Source organism: Urocitellus parryii, chromosome 1 (genome assembly GCF_045843805.1).
Source record: "Urocitellus parryii isolate mUroPar1 chromosome 1, mUroPar1.hap1, whole genome shotgun sequence".
Classification (NCBI taxonomy): Eukaryota; Metazoa; Chordata; class Mammalia; order Rodentia; family Sciuridae; genus Urocitellus; species Urocitellus parryii.
The window spans coordinates 167,056,954-167,076,930 of record NC_135531.1 but is presented as its reverse complement, the minus strand read 5'-3'; the positions used below and the strand labels follow the sequence as shown (position 1 = coordinate 167,076,930).

Sequence of the window (19,977 nt, the reverse complement as noted above, 5' to 3'; positions counted from 1 at the left end):
TTCAAGCCGGGCCTGGGACAGCAGCTCCACTCCAGGGAGAAACCGGTTCCGAAGCCCCGCCCCTTTCAGAGCCCGGCTCTACTGGAAGGGGCTCCACCCAGTCAAGCAACCTCTGCTCATTCACCAGCCCCACCTGTCCAAGGAGTAACTCCACCTGCCCCTGTCTAAGCCCTGCCCTGTCAGAGAGGAGCCCACCTCCAGGTGGGGGTCGGGCCCCAGTGGGAGCCCTGTCCCACGGTCTCGGGAGAGCTGCCTATTTGCAGGTGTGCACGTCGTAGACGCGCGCACACTCCTGGCAGCTGACATAGCAGCACCAGTGGAACACGCAATGGCATTTCTCCCTACGCCTCTCGGTGCGCGCATTGTGGCCACGGCCGCAGCATAGCAGGTCGCAGCCGTCAATGCCATGCGAGCTCACGTTGCATGTGCGGTCGCGCGTGCCAAAGGAGCCCGTCTCCGGGTTGGGCTCACAGAAATTGGGCGAGGCCTCGTAATAGACCAGGTCACGCTCCGTGGGCACTTTGAAGTAGGTGTAGCGCGGCCGCAGGGTCTCCACCCAGCCGCGTGACTCGCGGTGCTTCTCCACCACCATCTCAGAGGCGCTGTCATACTTGTCCTTGAGAAAGTCACCAATGGTGCGGAAGTCGGGCTGCGACCACCAGCAGGTCTTCACCTCGCAGCTGCCCGACAAACCGTGACACTTGCACTTGAGGTGCATATGACTGGCAATGGCCTGCAGAAGTGCCCATGTGAGTCAGGGTCTGCTCAACCCCCTGCTGCTTCTCTCCCTGCTCTTTGCCTGCAGCCCACTTGCTCCATAAAGCCCCCGGGGCCCTTCGTGCTCCCCCAGCACCACCATCTTCCCTATAGCAACTAGTGCTCCAGCCCAGAGGTCTGTCCTGCCAGATCCAAGGCCTCTAAGTCACAGGACCTGAGAGGCTTCCTTTCTGTGTATGTTCTGTGGGTGTGATGGGGGACATTAAAATCATACGTGTCATGGTCTGTGGATGCCAGAAGGAAGACCTTCATCCAAAGAGGGAGAATTGGAGGGCTGCCCAGAATAGTTGCTTGAGGGCTGGGAGTTCTGAGTAGGAACCCTGGGAGTGATCCCTTATGGACTCAGGGAGGCCTTGGGGGCCTGAGGACATTGGGCAGGGCCTGGATGAGGAGTGTGTTTGGTAATAGAAAATGCTTCCCTTCTCTGGGGAAAGGCAGGAGAAGTGGGACTTCAGGAGGACAGTGGGAACACAGCCTCCCTTTCCTTCTTTGGGGAAAGGGGTGTAGGTGAAGGCAAAGGGGCAGCTGGCATTCAGAACTGTCTATGGCAACACTGTTGACTGCGGTAGGACCTGGTCACTCATGACCCTCCAGATATGGCTAATCCTAATGGAGAAGTGCTGCATGTGCAAACCTAATGCTGGATTCCCAGGACTTAATGAAGAGAAGGATGTAGAGGATCACTTTCATGATTTGGGTATTGACTGCATTCATTCCTAACCTGACATGTCGGCTGTGTGGGGCTGCCATGGTTTGGATGTGGTGTTTCCCCCAAGGTACATGTGCTGGGAGCTCGGTCCCCAGGGTGGCCCCCAGGGTGGTGATGTGGAGAGATAGTAAGACCTTTAAAAGGTGAGGCCTAAGTTGGACAAGAGAAATGACTTCTAATGTAACATGGTGAAGTGGGGGTAACTACGGTGTTGACCACAAAATGACCAGTGGAGAGGATTCTGAACATTCCCAGGACAAAGAAATGATCAACGTTTGAAGTGATAGAAATGTCAGTGACCTCGATCTGATCTTTACACACTCTATACATGTATTTAAATGTCACATTGTATCCCAAAATATGTGCAATTATTATATGTCAATTAAAAATAAAAATACACTTAAATAGAAAGAGGTGAGAAGGTATTAGCTCACTGGGGACACAGCCCCTGTTGTGTCTCCTACTGAGGGGCCTGCTCTTTCCCTGCAGCTCACCTGCAGGAATCCCAGGCAGAACAGAGGCCCTCTCCATGTGCCCCAAGAGCCATCACGTTCCTATGGAAGGATGGTACTCCTGTCAGACTCAAGGCTCCCAAAGCAGCAGCCTATGATGTCCCTCCTTATGGACCCCCTTGGCTGATTCTACTTCTATAATGTCTGTGATGAAGGAAGAAATTGAGAAAGTCCTTGTGGGCCCTGGTTAGTTCTTGTCAGAGGGTTTATAGAAAATCAAGCCTGGCCCTCCCTGCTCCCTGTCTCTCCATGAGATCTCTCCCTCTCACTTGTCCTCCCACCACGGTGCCATCTACCATGAGTAACTCAGCCAAGGGGGCTTCTCACGATGAGATGGAAATTTGGTTCTCTGTCTCATCACCCAACCATACTTCTCAACTCTCCCCCTGCCCAATCTAATAACTAGAGCAGAATTTCAGTAAGGTCAACATTTCTGCTGATGGTGTTAGCCCCATGTTAAATGTCATACTCCATGAAGCCATGTGGTGTATTATTTCTTTTCCCACATGACTTTTTCTCTTTGCTGTTATTATTGTATCTGTCATTGATTCATCCTCCAATTCTTCCTTAATTATCTAAATGCCTTCTTCAGGATGCTCACGCATCTATCAATTCTATAAATTTCATCTTCTTGGAGATATCTTTTTTTGCCAGAAGATGACTTCTGGTAAATTTTGTAAAATATGTATGTCTGAAAACAAATATTTTCTACTGCATATGCTGTTTAATGTATAGTTTAGCTGGGTCTGAAACTCTTGGTTTAAACCATTTTGTCCCTCAGAGTTCTGAAGGTATTACCCTGTTTTATTCTAACCTTCATTGTTGTTCTGAGAAGTCTGATCCAATTTTGATTCCTGATCTTTTGCATAAACCCAAACATTCTTCCTGAAAGTTAGTGGGCTTCAATATGTTGTAGGCTCTGAACTTCACATCAGTGAGTCTTGTGGGTCTTTCCTCCTTGCTGTTCAGCCACTGACAGTTCTGGGGAAACTTCCTGATTTTTTTTTTTTTGGTGTGTGTTTGTATGTATTTGTGTGTGTGTGTGTGTGTGTGTGTGTGTGTGTATGTATATATATATATGGGCTAAATTGCTCCTCTTTGTATTCATCTTTGTGTTTGTTGGAAAGACCTGCCACATTTTCTGTTCTTGTTTATCTTTCATCTCTTTGGCTATTTTTGGCTCTTTCTGTCTTATGGGAAAGTGTCTTAACTATCTTCCAAAATTTATATATATATATATATATATATATATATATATATATATATATATTATATATATAGATAGATAGATAGATAGATAGATAGATAGTAAGTACCAGGAATTGAACTCAGGGGCACTTGACCACTGAGCCACATCCCAGCCCAATTTTGTATATTATTTAGAGGCAGGGTCTCACTGAGTTGCTTAGCACCTCACTTTTTGCTGAGGCTGGCTTTGAACTTGCAATCTTCCTGTCTCCACCTCCCAAGTCACTGGGATTACAGACATGTGCTACCATGCCCTGCTAAGATATTCTGAATTTTTAAAATTTATATTTTATATTACAAATAGCTCTTTTTTTCCCTCTGACTTTTATTTAAATTTACATCCTATTCCAATGTCATGGATATGGTGTATTGTTTCTTTGTAGATACTGACAGTTTTTTGAAGTTCTCTTCTCTCCTTACAATACTCTTTCCCTTAAGTTCTGTTCTTGTTCGTGTATTTTACTCTTAACTATTGTTGGTAGCAGAGGCTTTCTTTACGTGTCTGGTGATCCCTGGCTGTCTGCACACACTGAAAGTGGTACACTGAGTAGCTTGGTGGAAATCCTCATGTGTGTGTGGGGGTGCGTCAACTTTGATGCTCACTGAAGTATGATCGGCTGCCTTATTTTGTTAGGGACTCCCCCATGAGTATCTTAAGCCTTTTCTTCTGGGTGGGTTGCATTACCAGAGAGACTCTTCCATCCTCCTGCCTGAAGCTAATGAAGATCTGCTCCTGTAACTGGGGTTTCAGGAGAGAGATGAAGGTCTGAACGTCACATTCGGACACTATTTTCATGTTGGCAACTCTCCCTCAGTTGTGCTTAGTGTCCCTCAGGCAGAGACCCCTGCTCACCCTTTTTGAAATACACCCCACACTCCTGCCACATAAAGAGGTTGCTCCTGGCTACAAGAAGCTAGACAGAGGGCTGGGGTTGTGGCTCAGCAGTAGAGCGCTCGCCTAGCATGTGTGAGGCCCTGGGTTCGATCCTCAGAACCACATAAAAATAAATAAATAAAGGTATTGGGTCCAGTTACAACTAAAAAATAAATATATATAAAAAAAGAAGATGGACAATGGGAGCCAATGGGTATAAAATACTTTTAAAATACACTTTCATTCCTGGGTCTACTAGACATGGAGTGTTCATGGTCTGGAAGTTTACTCTCTGAAGAGGGTGAGCAGTGAAAATAGCCCTCTGCACAAGAAAATTCAGGCTTCTGTCTTTCTTCCTGAAACCTTGATGCAAACAGCAAGACCCTATTACCTCCAGGCAAAAGGTGGAAGCTTTCAACGTTTTGTTCTTGTCTTTCCTCTTTTGTTTTTCACATTCTCATGAATATCTGCTTGCCCTTATCCATCCACCACCTGTCCTCCTGTCTTTGTCTCCCTCCCCTTGGTGAATGGTCACCTCGTGTGCATGTCCTGGTTGCAGACTCCCCTGCCTGGCTCTCTTTCTCCCTGGATGGCACAGGGGATCATGAAGGCCTCCCTCCTCCCAGTGACCCCACACACAGGTGGCCTCGCCATCCCATAGGCATGCAGGGGATGTTTGGAGCGCAGGTGGACAGTGCTGACCTTCAGGCATTGCTGGACAGGATGTGACAGACCTCCAGTCTGGGCACCGCAGGCAGCCCTCCCCCGCCCCGCCCGCCGTACTGCCCGACAGACGCTTGCCCTGCTGAGGAAGCCCCCATTGCCCCAGGACCCTTGATCCCGGGGACGTACCTGGCGACCGGCCTCATTGTTGTGGCGGTTCATGGCGGAGCGGGCATCCGGCCGGTTCTCCCGGGCATCAGCGAACTCTCGAGACACCATCCCGCCAAACTCGGTGTCCTCGCTGCAGCCGCCCCACTTCCAGCCCTCGCCGGGCGCGCCCTGGTGGCGGCTGCTGCAGCCGCAGATGGCGGCCGAGCCCTCTGCGCACGAGCGCGTCACCGCGAAGGCCACGCCGGCGGAAGCAATCGCGTGGACGAAGGCCGACTCCCGTGTGGCTGCGGAGAGAGGAGGGACGGGGTCGTCGGGGCTGGCAGGAGGCTGGGGGAGGGCGCGCCGCCACCAGCCTAGGAGAGCGGGAGGAGCGCTCGGTTCTGGCGGCCTGGGTGGGGCGTCCTGCCCAGACCAGATGGGGAAGCGTTTCCCGTTTTCTTCCAGTGGTTTGACATTTCAGGTCTCATGTTTGTCTTTGGTGTGGTTTAGTCTCCTTCCTCTGCAGGTGATCTCTAGTCCCCCAGCACCATCTATTGGAACGACTGTCCTTTCCCCAGTATGCGTTCTTGGCGCCTTGTTGAAAATCATCGGCTGTCAATATGTGGGTTTATCCCTGGGGTCTCTGCTCTGCTGCATTGTGTGGGTTTGTTTTCATGCCAATACCATGCTATCTGGGTTATTATCGCTCTGTAGTATGCGCAGTGAAAGACTGTTCAGTCCTTAAAAAGAGGGAATCCTGTCATTGGCCACATGGATGGAAATGGAGATCATCATGTTAAGCGAAATAAGCCAGGCACAGAAAGGCAAGTAGCACATGTTGTCACTCATATGTGGAAGCTGAAACATCTGTTCTCATAGAAGTGGACCAGAGGCCGGGACGGGAGGAAGAAGGGCATTAGGGAGAGGCTGGTCAAAATTGCAGTAAGACAGCAGGATGGCTCTGTATAATATATTGTTACAACTGCTTTATTTCAGTGTGCAGAGGGCTCCACAGCCGCCACCAGAGCCATCCTGCTGTCTTACTGCAATTTTGACCAGCCTCTCCCTAATGCCCTTCTTCCTCCCGTCCCGGCCTCTGGTCCACTTCTATGAGAACAGATGTTTCAGCTTCCGCATATGAGTGACAACATGTACAACAGGGTGAGCCCAGTGAGCAAAAGTCATCGAATATTTAAGCATAGCTAAGAGAGGGGCTGGGGATGAGTCTCAGCTATAGAACATTTATTTGTCTGATATGCATGAGGACCTGGGTTTCGACTCCCCAGGTTGAGGGGGGAGCTAAAAGAGAGGATTTTAAATGTTTTTACTACAAAAAATGATAATTATTTAAGGTGATGGATATGCCAAAAGCCCTGGTTTGAACATTAAATGATGTATTTGTGTATCATAAATATGTGAAATTTTAAAAAGTGCACAAGGGTCTACAAGCACATGCTCAACACTCCTTGGCAAGGAGCAGTGCAAACCAGAACCAGCAGAGGCTCCACTTATACCAAGAAACAGCTGGAGTTGCAGAGTCAGAGAACAGCAAGGAGGAGGTGGTGACACAGTGTGTCCCTTAGAGAGCATGCTGGCAGCAACTCCAGAAGCTAGGCGTATTCCCACCGAGTCACTGGGTCCCTCCCCTAGAGAAGCCCATATCTGCACTAAGACAAGACAAAGGTAACAGCAGTGCTCTTGTGATAGCCTCAAATGGAAGGCACCCAAGTGTCCATCAACAGGTAGATAGATGAAAAGCCATGCCATGTCCATCCCACAGAATTCAATTAGCAATTCAGTAGCTCCCTTATCAGAGGTTTCAGTTACCCATGGTCAACCACAGTCTGAAAATAGTAAGTGGAAATTTTCAGAAATAAATAAGTCATAGTTTGGCATGGTAGCACATGCTGAAATCCCAGAGGCTCAGGAAACTGAGGCAGGAGGATTGCAAGTTCAAGACCAACCCTGGGCAACTTAGCACGCTGCTGACTCAAATTGAAATATAAAAAGGGCTAGGGATGAAGCTTAGTGGGAAAGCAACCCTGGGTTGCGTGCACACACACACCACAAAAAAAAAAAAAAAGAAGAAGAAGAAGAAGAAGAAGAAGGAAAGATAGGAAGAAAGAACTCACCAGTTTAAACAACACAGTGGTCTGAGTAGTGTGAAGAAATCTCACGGGAGCCTGCTTAGTCCTGCGAGGGTGTGAGTCATCCCTTCCTCCAGTGAAACCACCGTGTACACATTACCCATCTATTAGTTACTCAGTAGCTACCGTGGTTATCAGATTGACAGTTGCAATATCACAATGCTGTGTTCAAGTTACCCTTGTTTACCTAATAATGGCCCCAAAGTGCAAGAGCAGTGAAGCTGGCAATTTGGATATGCCAAAGAGAAGGTATTTATTAAATGCCTCTTGTATGTGAAAAGGAGCAAGTTCTCAATCTGAAGAAAAGGAAAGGAAAGAAAGAGTATGCTTAGGTTGCTAAGAAGAAGGAAAAAGAAACACATGGTAACTTTCCTGTAATACCTCAGACTGCAGAAAAATATGAGGTCCACAGCTCATAAAGGAAAACTTACCAATATGTTGAGAGAGACCACATTTGCTTAACTTCTGTATAGTGTATTGTTACAAACTGCTTTATTTCAGCATTAATTGTTAATATCTTACTGTACCTTACTGAAACATGAAATGTCATCACAGGTTTATAAGTTTATACAGGAAAAAAAAAAAGCATGGTTTAGAGAGGGCATGGTACCATCCATGGTTTCAGCATCCACTGGGGGTCTTGCAGTGTATCCCTGTGGATAAGTAGTAACTAATGTAACAGGACCTCAAAATAATCATGGGGCTGCAAGAAGGCAGCAAAACAGAAGTTACCTGGTCCTGGGCCTGGGACCCATGTGGAGACCACCACCCCGCCCCCCAGTGCAACTCTTGTTCTGCCTGTGGCAACCTGCTCTCACCGTCCCCTCTGCCACCCCTCACTCCAGGAACCTGCAAGGCCCAGGTGTAGGGCTGCCTCTTCTGGAACTGTCTCAAGGCCAGTGGCCTGCAGTGCACACTCTGCCTGTGCCAGTTCCACTGCCTCCAGCCTGGGCCCATGGCCACTCAGGGCTACAGGGAATATATGCTGGCCGCTATTGGCTCATGTGTAATGTTGGAGCTGCCTAGTGTTCCGTGATTCTTCCTACAAACAGGGAAACTGAGGCTGAGGAGGAAAGTGGTGGTATTTTTGTGGAAGGGCAGTTGAGGAGGGCTGGAGTTTGTGAGAAGGTTGTCGGTGTGGGGGGCTGGGATTCAAGGGAGGCAGATGGCCTTCAGACAGCCTGGGCTTGGAGATGCAGGAATGAATGAGTGGTACCTCTGTTCCTGAGTGCATGCAGCCTCTGCTGCCAGGTATCCAGTCACTGCCTGCTGGGTGGGGGGGATGTGGGCCCTGTGGTCCATGGAGGTCACTCTCTTCTCCACCTGCCATCTGACGTAGGTGTGCTAAGCGCCTGCTGTATGTTAAGCATGGCATTCTGAGTGGGAGAAAGTGCCAGAGCAAGATGAAAGAGAATCTGACCTACTGATTAGCAGGGATTATATGAACCTAGCTAAAAAATGCTCTGGGCTTCCAGTGCCACAGGCCTAGGTCTCTGGGGGCTCACACATCCTTGCGCGGTTTCTTAGCGTCTCTGCTGTGGTCCTGCAGGGACCTTTTCTTATCTCTCTCTCCTTGATGCCCTGGGCTGTCAGGAGGAAGAAGAGAGCAGGAGACCTCCCTCAGTGGGACAGGAAGGGGTGTGGAGGGTCTCTTGGGCAGGCTTCTCCTGGGCAGACGTTCCCTCAGGCCCCTTGGGGTTGGAAGGCTGTGGCCTCCTTAATTCCATCAGGACACCCAGGAGCTCTGTCCCAGGGCAAGCAGGTAGGTTGCAGGGCTGCTTCCACACCTTCTGCAGCTCAGTCCTGGGAGGGAAGCCCCACAGCTTCGTGTGCCCCAAAGCCCAGGCAGGCAGGGCACGGGAGCAGTAAGCAGGCACCCACACACTGCAAGGCTCAGCACATGTCCACGTGTCCATCACCTGAAGCACGCTTTCCCCCAATCTGAGGATTCACAAACCAGAAAGTGTTTTGGGTGGTGGCTTCCTGCCACCTTTCCCCTGGCTGACTGGTCACAGCCTCCCTGGGTCCCTCTGGGTGACCTGGTGACCCTTTCCATGGATTTGCACACACTCCCTGGATGACCCTTTACAGGCCCCAGCTGCTCTTTTACCCTTCCTAGGGCTCTACCAAGAGCCTGGACAGCCCCTGCATCCAGCCGGGAGCCCAGAAAGGAACTCTCTACTCTCCCAAGTGGGCCCTGGGGTCTCCCAGTCTCTTCTACCCTTCTAAGCCCTTCTCTGTGAGTCTGTCTCCCACCTGGACCCCAAAGAGTTTCCTAATTGGGCTTGGCATCCCCAGTTCCATATAACTCCTCTGACACACACACATGTATACACACACACACACACATGCACACCCGCCACACAAGCCAAGTTCTTTGTATAAAGCCAAATGACAATGTGGCACTTCCCAAGATTTGCAAGGCTACTCCTTGCGTGACCCTGCTTTTCCATCTGTTGCTGCTCCCCGTTCTTCCCTGGCTTAGGATGTGCCTGCCACAGTCCTATCTATTCTATGGGGCAGGGTCCTGGATGTTGTCTGTAGCTGGTATGGCCCCTGACAGCCTCCAGGTCTCCCAGCTGGGGGGTCCCCCCTACACCAGCCTCCACTGCTCCTCAACTGGACCTGTGCTGCTCCTGTGATGTGTCCCCAGCCTGGACACTTCCTAGGGCAGGGATTGTGTCTTGCTCACCTTTCATTTCCAGTTTGGAGAACAAGGCTACTCAAAGTTTGTGGGGCCAGAGGAAAGGGTAGGAGCCCTGGGGTAGGCAGCGAGCCTACCTTCAGCAGGCCAGCTCCTGCTGCTCTAAGGCACCCAGGCTAATGGCACTGGGTGAGCCATGTCCTCTGGTGGACCCAGGATAGTCCCCCTGCCAGGTGGCCACTTCCTTGCACCTTCCCAAGGTCCTCCTGTTTTCCTTTCCTCATATGAATCCTCAGTTCACAAACAGGCCTGGAGTGGCCTTTCCCAGGCCCTAAGGCACTGAGTAGGTAGATGCCAGTATATGCCAGACACCAGCCACTTCTCTCCTGCCTCCATTCTACAGAGACCCCTCCTTAATCTATCTCTATTTATTTTTAAAAATTTTATCTTATTTATTTATTTACTTGTGGTACAGGGGATTAAACCCAGGGGTGCTCTACTACTAAGCTATACCGCAGCTCTTTTATTTTTTGAGACAGGGTCTTTCTAAGTTGCCCAGGCTGGCCTTGAACTTGTGATCCTCCTGTCCGGGCCTCCAGAGTCTCTGGGATTATAGGCTGGCTACCACACCCGGCCTTATCCTATCTTTCAAGGACCTGAGATGCTCCCTCCCTGCCCCTGTGGGGTAGGGGTTGGGCATACTTTCTTCTTAACCCTCTGGGACTGGCCTACCCTTCCCTGCTATCCCTGAGCCTGGGTTAGGAATTCTAAGCAAGTGGCCTGGGGGATTTTGCAACTTAGCTTTCCTGGCTGCCCCTCCCAGGGCAGCCCAGAGGGAACATCTAACTGACCTCCTGGAGAAACACATTCGGCTTCTCCACCTGCCCTCTTTCACTCCAAGTTTTGCGGACCTTCTCCAGGCTGACACTCCAATTCCTGAATGCTCTGACCCAGACAAGAAAACCCGCTTTGTTGCAGGAGCTGTCTCCCAGCTGGTCCCTGCTCCCTGCCCTTCTCTGTCTTCTGAACAGACCCTGAGAGATAAGGAGAATCAGGGACCAGAGCTCTCTAGGCCTTACCCCTGCCCTGCCCAGGATAAGGGCTGAGAGATCCCTGCTTATCAGAACTTAGGCAAATAGCACAAGGCTGGCAGACACACTTGAGGGCAAGGGTGTGCAGGGGAGGGAGAGTGGAGCTTAGGACTTAAGACACGGGGAAGGGACCTCATTTTTGCTTGGCTCTGTCACCAGCAAATTGATCAGTGTTCTCTGCTGAGCCTCAGTTTCCTCTGATGTCAAATGAGGAGGTGAAGTTCCTTCCAGAAAATGTCAGGCTGGCCAAGCTGAGGAAGCCCTGAAACTGGCCTTCAACTGGCTCAGGAAGAAATGAGATGCCAGGGCTCTGCAAACAGGGTCAGACCACTAGGACAGAAATCCCCAGCTGTAAGGCCGTCATAGAAGCTGCAGGCCAGAGAAGTGAGAGATGGTGTGTTCTGAAGTCACTAATCCCCAAGCAGCTCCCCACGACATTGATGGATCACACAGAGAGACCTGTGGCCTGTGGCTGTGTGCTGGAGACCCAGCAGACACCCTAAGCAAGGGATGGCATCAGCATCCCAGCAATGGACAGGCACCATGGGACCCTGAGGGCACTGCTCCGCCTTCAAGGGGCACAGCCTGCACCTAACTGTCAGAAGACCTCCAGTGAACCGAAATCAAGGGCCTTCCTAAAAATACCTGGCCATGTCCTCGGTGGTCCCAGGGTCAGGACAGGGGAGGGAGGGCAGAGGAGCCTGAGCAATGTGGTGACAAAAAGCAATGAAGGACTTGAGATGGGATTTCGGGACAGAAAAGGGAGGTCAATAGAAAAGCAGTGACGTGAGTCAAGCCAGCTTACTTGGTAGACTGGAGTCCTGGCTTTGGTGGATGGTGCATGGTTGTTCCTGTGTCAGCATCATGGAGCCAGACAAGGGCTCCGGGACTCCTGGTGTTCCTCCCATCAGACTTTTACAGATCGAGGACTATGTCAAAGTTGAAAGTCAGAAAACATCCCGAGGCTGCCCAGGAGAATGGCCCCAGGTGACATTCAGAAGCACAGGGACTGCTGATTTCACCCAGGGGTCGAGGGGCAGGCAATCCTCTAGGGTTGGCAGCCCTCTGAGGTTGTGGCAGAATGCATGGGTGTGTCTGGGAAGGAGTGTGTGTTCCTGGAAAGAGCATCTGTTGCTATTATCAGATTTCCTCAGGGTGTTGCAATAAGCAGGTTGTCAATGAACCAGTCCAGAGTAATCTCCTTCCTGGAGTTGCTGGGGACAAGGCTTCATGAGGTCCCTGAGGAGGGCAAGGCTGCTGCCTTCATCACAGCCAAGTTCTTTGCCACAAATAACACTGTTGTTAGAAATTTCCATTTCTGTTGGCACAACAGAGGTCTGTGGGTGGGTGTGGGGTGAAGCTATCAGCCAACACTCCAGAGAGCAGGAGACCTTTCCAGTCTGAGGTAAAATGCCTTATTTCAAATGGGCCACTCAAAGTCAAAGGAGGAGGGGTAGAGGCTGTGGGCTGAGGGACCAGGACATTTGGCCAAGTCACCCAGGGCAGAGCCTGGGTGAACTTTTCAGGCTATAGAGAGTTTGTTCTGTTCAGACCCAAGATTCTTCCTACAATGTGGTCAGGTGTAGGGAAAGAGAAAAATAAGAGAAATATGTGGTAAATTGTTCCAAAACAGAAGTGAATGACACCTGGGGAAACCATCTTTGTCCAGCACTTGCTGTAGTTTCATTTAGCAAGTTCAAGCAAAGTATCAATTATCTATCCTTCCTTCCTTCTTTCCATTTTTTAAAATCAACACACTCACCCATCCACCCTTCATCCACCATTCCCCACCCATCTATCTATATCCATCTATCATTCACTCCCCATCTATTCAATCCATCCACCATCCATCCAACCAACCAACCATCCAACTAACCAGCCATCTATCTATACGTTCTCCATCAATCACCCATTCATCCTGTTCTCCAGCTTCCATCCACCCTCATCCACCCATCATCATCTATTCTATCCATTTTGTCTTCCAGATTCCATTCACCCAACCGCCATCCACTCACCAACCTACCATCCATCTGTCCATTCATTGATCTAGGATCTGAGAGTTCATTATGAGCAAGGTGCAGGGAAGCTCAAATCCAGCCACAGCCTGCACAGATAGAGCCCTCTCTGGGTCCTCCTCTGCCTCAGAATTCTTGTAGCACAGGACCTATCCCTGCTGAAACTGCCAGTGTACAGGAATGGACCTTGGGGAGGTCCTGGCAGATGGTCATAGAAAGCACAGCAGATTAATCCACCAGCATCAGCACTTTACAACACCCCCCCCTCACCTGGCCCACACAAGGGTCAGGATGGGCACCCGCTGCCCCAAATGCACCAAGCCTCTTCCTCAAGTTCTCTCAGTTTCCACCAGGGTCCTGTCTGGGGGTTCACTCTGAGCTGGGATGGGAGGACTCAGCGATGGAGTCCATCCTGGTAGGGGCCTCCAGGCCACTCTGGACATGGTCCTGGCTGCTCCAATCCTAGGTCACTTGGAAACAACCAAACCATCCTTCCCATTTTGGTAGGGAGGGCTCGGTGGGCTTCCAGAACTCCCAACGGTGGGCACCCCTTCCCGGCCTAGTACTCCAGCTAGTCAGGTTGGCGGGAGGACCAGGCACTGCCAGGCAGACAGGAGCGGGCGGTGTGCCCCAGCGGGTGCGCGCTGGCGGCCGACGCCCTGGCGCCTCTTGTCCAAGCTGCCCACCTTCCCTCCTTCCCGCGGCCCCTCTCCAGGCCGCTGAGGAGCCTGGCGGCCCGGAGGGGGTGTCGCGGTGGCATTTGGTAATCACACGGCGGCACAAAAGGCCCAGGAGCCACCTGAGAGCGGAATGCGCCCGTGCCCCAGCGTGGCCACGGCCCCTGACACCGCCCGGCGGCCCGCGCGGCCGGACGCCTTGCTGACCCGCTGGGGCTGATGAATCCGGCTTTGTGCCGCACTGTCACGCCGCGTTAGGCCCACAATGGCCGGCGATATTTTATATGAATTTCCCCCTGGCCGGTGATTAGGCGATCCTCGGCCAGTCATAGCAACCTGGAAGTATGCGCTGCCCGCCGGGCCGTCGGCGCGAGGGGAAATCCCTATTCAGTCGCTCTAATTCAACACCCCGAAGGGCGTGTGAATCGCCAACAGCATTTTCACTTTTCCCTTGTGCTTAATCTTGTCGTCGTCGCGGGGACATTGTGCTCAGAGCCGGGCGCGGCGGGGTGTCGGCCGGGGTCCCCCTCCCACTGCGGAGAGTTAATGATATACCGGAGAGGCCCCCGGAGCCAGCCAAGCCCCCACCCCCAATGCGCCGTGAATGGCAACACTTTCGGATGGGAGGGGTCAGGGGTCGCAACCTGGATTTGGGGATGCCGTTTCCCTAAAGAGCTGCCCTTTGGTCCCCGCCTGAGCATGCAGGCTGGGGACGCCCGGGCTGGCCGGCAGCCCCTCCCCTTGCCAGCCCTCTGGGTAGGCTGTGGACACACAGGACGGTGCAGGGACCACCCCCTGAGGGGTTCCGGATGTTGGAGACAATCATTAGGAAGGGGCTTTGCCCTGGAGGGAAGGAAAGCTGGGCTGCCCCTCTCTAAAGAGAACAGGGTTTAAGTTTGGGAGACGTGGGCGTTTGTCTCTGGGCTGACCAAGGGCACACACTGAGAACCTGACACCCAAAAAACCCCCACCTCTGCCACCCTTGGGGCTTGAGGAACACCGGGAGTCTGACCATACCCTACATTGAGTGGGGTCAGCCACCCCTCAACAGGAGGCAGAATGTGTGGGCTGGGGACTGTCCAAGTGGGTGAGGCTCCAGTAAGAACCCTATAGTGAGTAAGGGCTGCCTCTGCCAGCAAAGCACCCCCAGGGGCTGCTGGGGACAGTGGAAGAGAAATGCCCCCAAGGCGGGTTCAGAGACGCAAGCCTTGACAGGTCCCTCCTACAAAAGGAGCTGCATGGCCCAGGAACCCTGGCTTAGGAGGACTCTGGGAGCAACTCATATCAGGGTGGGTGCAGCCTGAGGCCCCAGCATCCAGGGGTCCTGGGGCATCAGACCTCATCCCCTTATGATCCCTGTAATTCTTCTCTGAGATACAAATGACTCACTCAGCCAATACAAAGATGGGCTCCCGGCAAAGCCACAAGTCACCCCCAACCCTGCTGGGCAGCCTCATCCACTGCACTTCCCACTCGCCTCCTCCCAGGAATGTCTGCTGCTCTTCTGACGTCCATCCGTGGGTCCCAGGCCCTGGAGCTGAGCAGCCTTCTTTGGACAGCCCTGGCAGGCCTCTGTGCTTATAGCCTCCCTACTGGCTTCACCTCACCAGAGGTCAAGAGAGGGTGTCAGCTGGCTCAGGCCCTCCAGGTGTCCAGGGCCGGCCTTAAGGAACAGATAAGCTGCACCAGTCTCCAAGCTCTCAAAATTCCTCAAATGCTTTCCTGCCCAGAGCTAGGTTGGATTGAAGAGGAGAGAACTCTTCAGAACCTGTCTGGCTCTGCTTCTCTGGCTGTCCCAGGCACCGGTGCTTCCCCAAGCTGTCTGGTGGGCCTGGCCCACAGTCCCAGGCCAGATGGATCAAGGGCAGATGGGACTAGAAGCAGAAGGTGTACATGGCCCTTCCTTCCTATTCTCACAAACTACTACAGTGCAAACACGCCGCCCACATAACACACATTCACACACATGCATGTACACTCCACAAGCACAGCATGGCACATCATACACATGCCCGTACACGCAGACACTCCCCACACAGCACACACGTGCACACACATGTGCACACACGCATACACCCACACACCCACACACAGTGCATGCTCAGATGCACTTTCACACGAACACTTGCGTGAGGCTGGCCCCCCTCACAGGTTGGCCGATGTTAAACTCTGTTCAACGAGGCTGCCTCAGCAGGGTGACCAGGCATCTCCATGGTGTTTGCCACAAAGCCGGGGGTGACCTTTGACATGATTAGGGTCACCCTGACCCTAATCCAATCAGATTGATTACTGTGAGCCAAGTTGAGCCTCTGAGGCTGGCGGGATTGGGGGATTCCACAATGGCTCCCCTAGCTGGCTTCTCTCTGGGGCACCTGGAGGGGCCCACTAGGAATCCTGCTCTTTAATCCCAGGCATCCTTTTTCCTATTTAAACCAAGCAGTGAGAGTTCCCTGCTCATCCAGTGGAAAAGGGAGGAGGGTGAGATAGTCTGAGAGAAGTACAAGGAGAGGGGAGAGAAGGGGGGGCAGGAGAGACAGAGGAGGCTGCTAACTGATGGCGGGTGCTCAGACATGTTTGCAGAAGGGACAGTGTAGCCTGTTCCCACCCTGAGGCAGGACAGAGTCTGTATTGGTGGGGAGAGGGTGTGGGATGCTGAAGCCAAACAGTCCAGGTGCCAGCACATAGGCCACTGTTAGGAAGTGAAGGAATGAATATGAGGGTCAGGGGTTCCCCTAGCTCTCTGGTCAGAAGCTAGCTTGCCTGTCCGCTCCTTAGGGCAGGAGCAGACACCTGCAGGGGTTGCTTGGCTTTGGGGAGCCTTCTGAGTTTATTCAGGCCATTTGAGAAATCTTCAGTGACCTGCAGACCCTTCACCCTCTCCCCAAACAAACTTGGGGGTGAGGTGGGGGCTCAGGAGTCTTAACCCATTCCTGGCCTCCATAGCAACTGTCCTACCCTCCAGGCAGTCCCCACTACCTTTACAGGCCTGAGCCACACCAGGGGGACCTTGTTGGGCTCATATCCGAGGCCCCACCCTCTGTTTGGAGTCTTTGCAGCTAAGCCATTGAGGCTGGAGGCCCATATGGCCACAGTGCCTTGGTTTTCTCTCTTGGAAAACAGGCTCACGATAGCGTTGGCCTTGTTGGATGGGTGTTAAGACTGAGTGGCTACCAGGTGTTGAACCCTGAAATGGTACCTGGAAAGTACCATCTGTGTGTTGAGAGGGAGAGTACTAGGAGATCTGGCCAAGGGTGCTTCCCCTGGGGGAACACTTCCCACTGCACAGCCCCAGGCACAGCCCTGTCTACCCTGGACACACCTTCACAGAGCACCTGCAGAGAGCAGGAGCATACCTCTGTGCTGCCCTCAGGGCACCAACCGTGTACAGGCGTGGGTGTGTGCCTGCAATAGGGAGGACTGTATACATCAGGACCATGGATACCCCTCTGGTTCTAGGATATCCCAGAATCTTCCTGGAAAGCCCTCAGCCTTAGGGATTTGTCCCAGAAGTAGGGTGCTATTCATAATGATTGGATCTTGTGAGAATCAGTTACTTCTAATTTCCTGTTTTCCACACAATTTAAGGAAGATCTGATTGATTTGTGTGCTGACAGACTTTTAAACTTTTTGTTAATAGATGGCCTTACGGTTTTTGGCACATATAACTCCAAAAAATTCCAAAGAATCGAATGATGCATTATAATAAAACTCTCCCATTTCTTCTCTTTATCTGTAAGGACAAGGTTTTCACACCTAGATCCATAAAGCTTAAAAATGGGCTGGGCCCACCGCTGACATGGTGCCCAATGGTGAGAAGCTGGATCTTCCTGATTTGGAGGGAAACGCGAGTGCCCCACCTCTACTGCTGTTCAACACGTCCTGGATAAAAGGAACCTGGACTGGGAGGAAGAGGTAAAACCCTCTTATGTACAAAAAAAGATATCTGCAAAAATCCTGTATGTTAGAACAATGAACAACTTCAGCCAGGTTACAGAGCTCCTGTGGCATACTAAAAATGTACAACGCTGGGTGTGGTGAACACCTGTGATCCCAGTAACTCCAGAGGCTGAGGCAGGAGGATCGAAAGTCAAGGCCAGCCTGGGAAACCTAGTGAGGCCCTGTCTCAGAATGAAATACAAAGGCCTGAGAGGGTAGCTCCGAGGTGAAACACTTACCTACCATCTACAAGGCCCCGGGTTCAACGTCCAGGTCTGCAAACAAACCACAAACAAAATCCCCAAAACAAACACCACACACCAGGAATGAACAATCTGAACAGAAGATGAAGAAAACAACACATTTATGACAGCATCAAAAATGAATATGGCAGTTGGGAGTGGATTTAATCCAGGAAGAATAAGAATGGTATTCTCAAACTGTGCCACATTCGGAGAAATTGAGACCAATGTAAATGGAAAGATTCTGCGTTCATGGATCAGAAGATTTAATGTTGTTGATATGGCAATACTCCCCAACTGACCTGCAGATTCCACACAACCCCTAAAAATCCAGTCTTTTGTGCTAAAACTGGTAAGTTGATTCTTTTTTAAAAAAAATATATTCATTTACTTGAACACAAGTATCTTTACTTATTTTTGTGTGGTGCTGAGGATCAAACCCAATGCCTCACACATGTGAGGCAAGCACTTTACCATTGTGCTACAGCCCCAGCCCCTGATAAGTTGATTCTAACATTCATGCAGAACTGTCAGAGGCCTCAAATAACCAAATAAATCTTGAAAAAAAGGTAAAAGTTGGAGACCTCTCAGTTTCTGACTTCAAAACATGCTACAGAGCTACAGATACCAAAGCAGTACAGCAGTACAGTACAGTGTAGAGTCAGGCAGAAAGACCAGTGGAACAGAAGAGGTGGCCCACAAATAAAGGCAGTTCAGCTTTGACAAGGATGCCCAGACCAACGGGGCTGGCTGTGGAAGTGGGGATCTGTCCCTGCAGCAAATGAGGCTGGAACAGCTAGACTTTCACATGGAAAGGAAAATCCATGTCTCACACCATACACACAAGATCAACTCAACACAGATCAGAGACTCAAACGCAGCAGTTAAAGCTATTAAGACTCTTACAAGAAAACTTGAGGAGAGTACATCTTTGTGACCTTGGATTAGGCAGTGGTGCCCCAAACCAAGCAACCAAAGAAAAAAGAAGAGGAATTGGACTTCATCAAAATTGGAAACTTTTATGCTTCAAAGTGAAAAGACAATCCACAGAGTGAGATGTGCAGAACATGTCCTGGATAATGGATTGCACACCAGCTACACAAAGGACTTCAGAACTCCGGAGCAAAAAGACAATGCCATCAGAACGTGGTGGAAGGACTGAGCAGACATTTCTCCAAAGAGGACACTCAGATGGCTAATGAACACACGAGAACATACTCCACACTCTCGGGCCTCTGGGGAATCCAAGGGAAAACCCCAGTGAGACACCCCTGCTCACCGAGCAGGGTGCTCAGAGCAGAGCAAAAGCCAGAAACGGCGAGTCCTGGTGAGATGGAGCGGAGGTCAGAGACCTCATCTCTGGCTGAAGGAAGGTGAAAGGACGCAGATGCTTTGCAGACGTTTAGCTGTTCCTCGAATGCCAGTGGTCCTCAGTGGCCAGCCACACTGCCCTGGCTATATTCTCCAGGGAACTGGAAACATACACCCCTACAAAGAGTGGCACTGTTTATAATAGGCCAGAATAGAGAACAACCCAAATAAGCACTGACATCCGAGTGGATAAGCAAAGTGTGGTCTAGCCACACAGGAATACAGCCCAGCCCTGAAGATGAGTCCCAAGGTATGCCAGGGGCTCAGAGAGGGACACGTCTGCAGGCGCCTCTAGCCGACTTAGATGAGGCCACAGGCTGACTTTGGGGTTTGCATTCACCCAGCTGGTCCCAAAGTCAATCTCCAGTTTAGGGCCCTGGTGTGCAAACCTGTGCCTTTCCAAGGTTGTGGTCCAGTCCAGGCCCTGGTAGCTGTGCTCCTGAGGGTTAGTCTTGGGGACAGACTTGCTGTCTGAGTGGCAGCCCTACAGGAGTTCGTCTACCTGCTCCTTGCAGCCCCTCACTGAAATGGGGTCATAGGGCCATCTTCTCTCCTGGCCCAAGAACAGCAGTTATGAAATCATGCAGGTGTCCTCCCCTCTCCTGAGAGACACCCTGACTATTGTGGCATGCTCCCAGGCTCCCTGGATGGCAGCAGGGCTTCTAGGGAAGGATGGTATCCCCTCCTCACCCCACTCCGCACACCCTCCTCCACCACCTGGGCTGGCTGCCAGGTCGACAGGCTTCTTGCCTTCTTTCCAAATCCCTGCTGCTTACTCCTTTTCTGGGGAGGGGGAGGCCCTGGGAACTCTACCTGGCTCTCCAGCCACACACCCACCTGACACCAGCACCCTGTCTGGGTCTGCTAGGCAGCATCACACGCAGCACACTTCTCCCTGCCCCGGGCCACTGTCCTGCACCA

The 19,977-nt window shown here is 51.5% G+C and overlaps 1 protein-coding gene across 1 annotated transcript in view; it reads right to left on the bottom strand.

Moving 5' to 3' along the window:
* Positions 1 to 253: 253 nt before the first annotated feature.
* Positions 254 to 19,977, bottom strand: part of Wnt3a (Wnt family member 3A) — a 40,224-nt gene continuing 20,500 nt past the window's right edge. The window contains exons 3-4 of the mRNA XM_026379954.2: positions 4,973 to 5,238; positions 254 to 733 (exon numbers count right to left, since the gene is read on the bottom strand). Of these exons, the coding sequence (XP_026235739.1) occupies positions 254 to 733; positions 4,973 to 5,238 (746 nt within the window). The remainder of the gene's footprint in view (positions 734 to 4,972; positions 5,239 to 19,977) is intronic.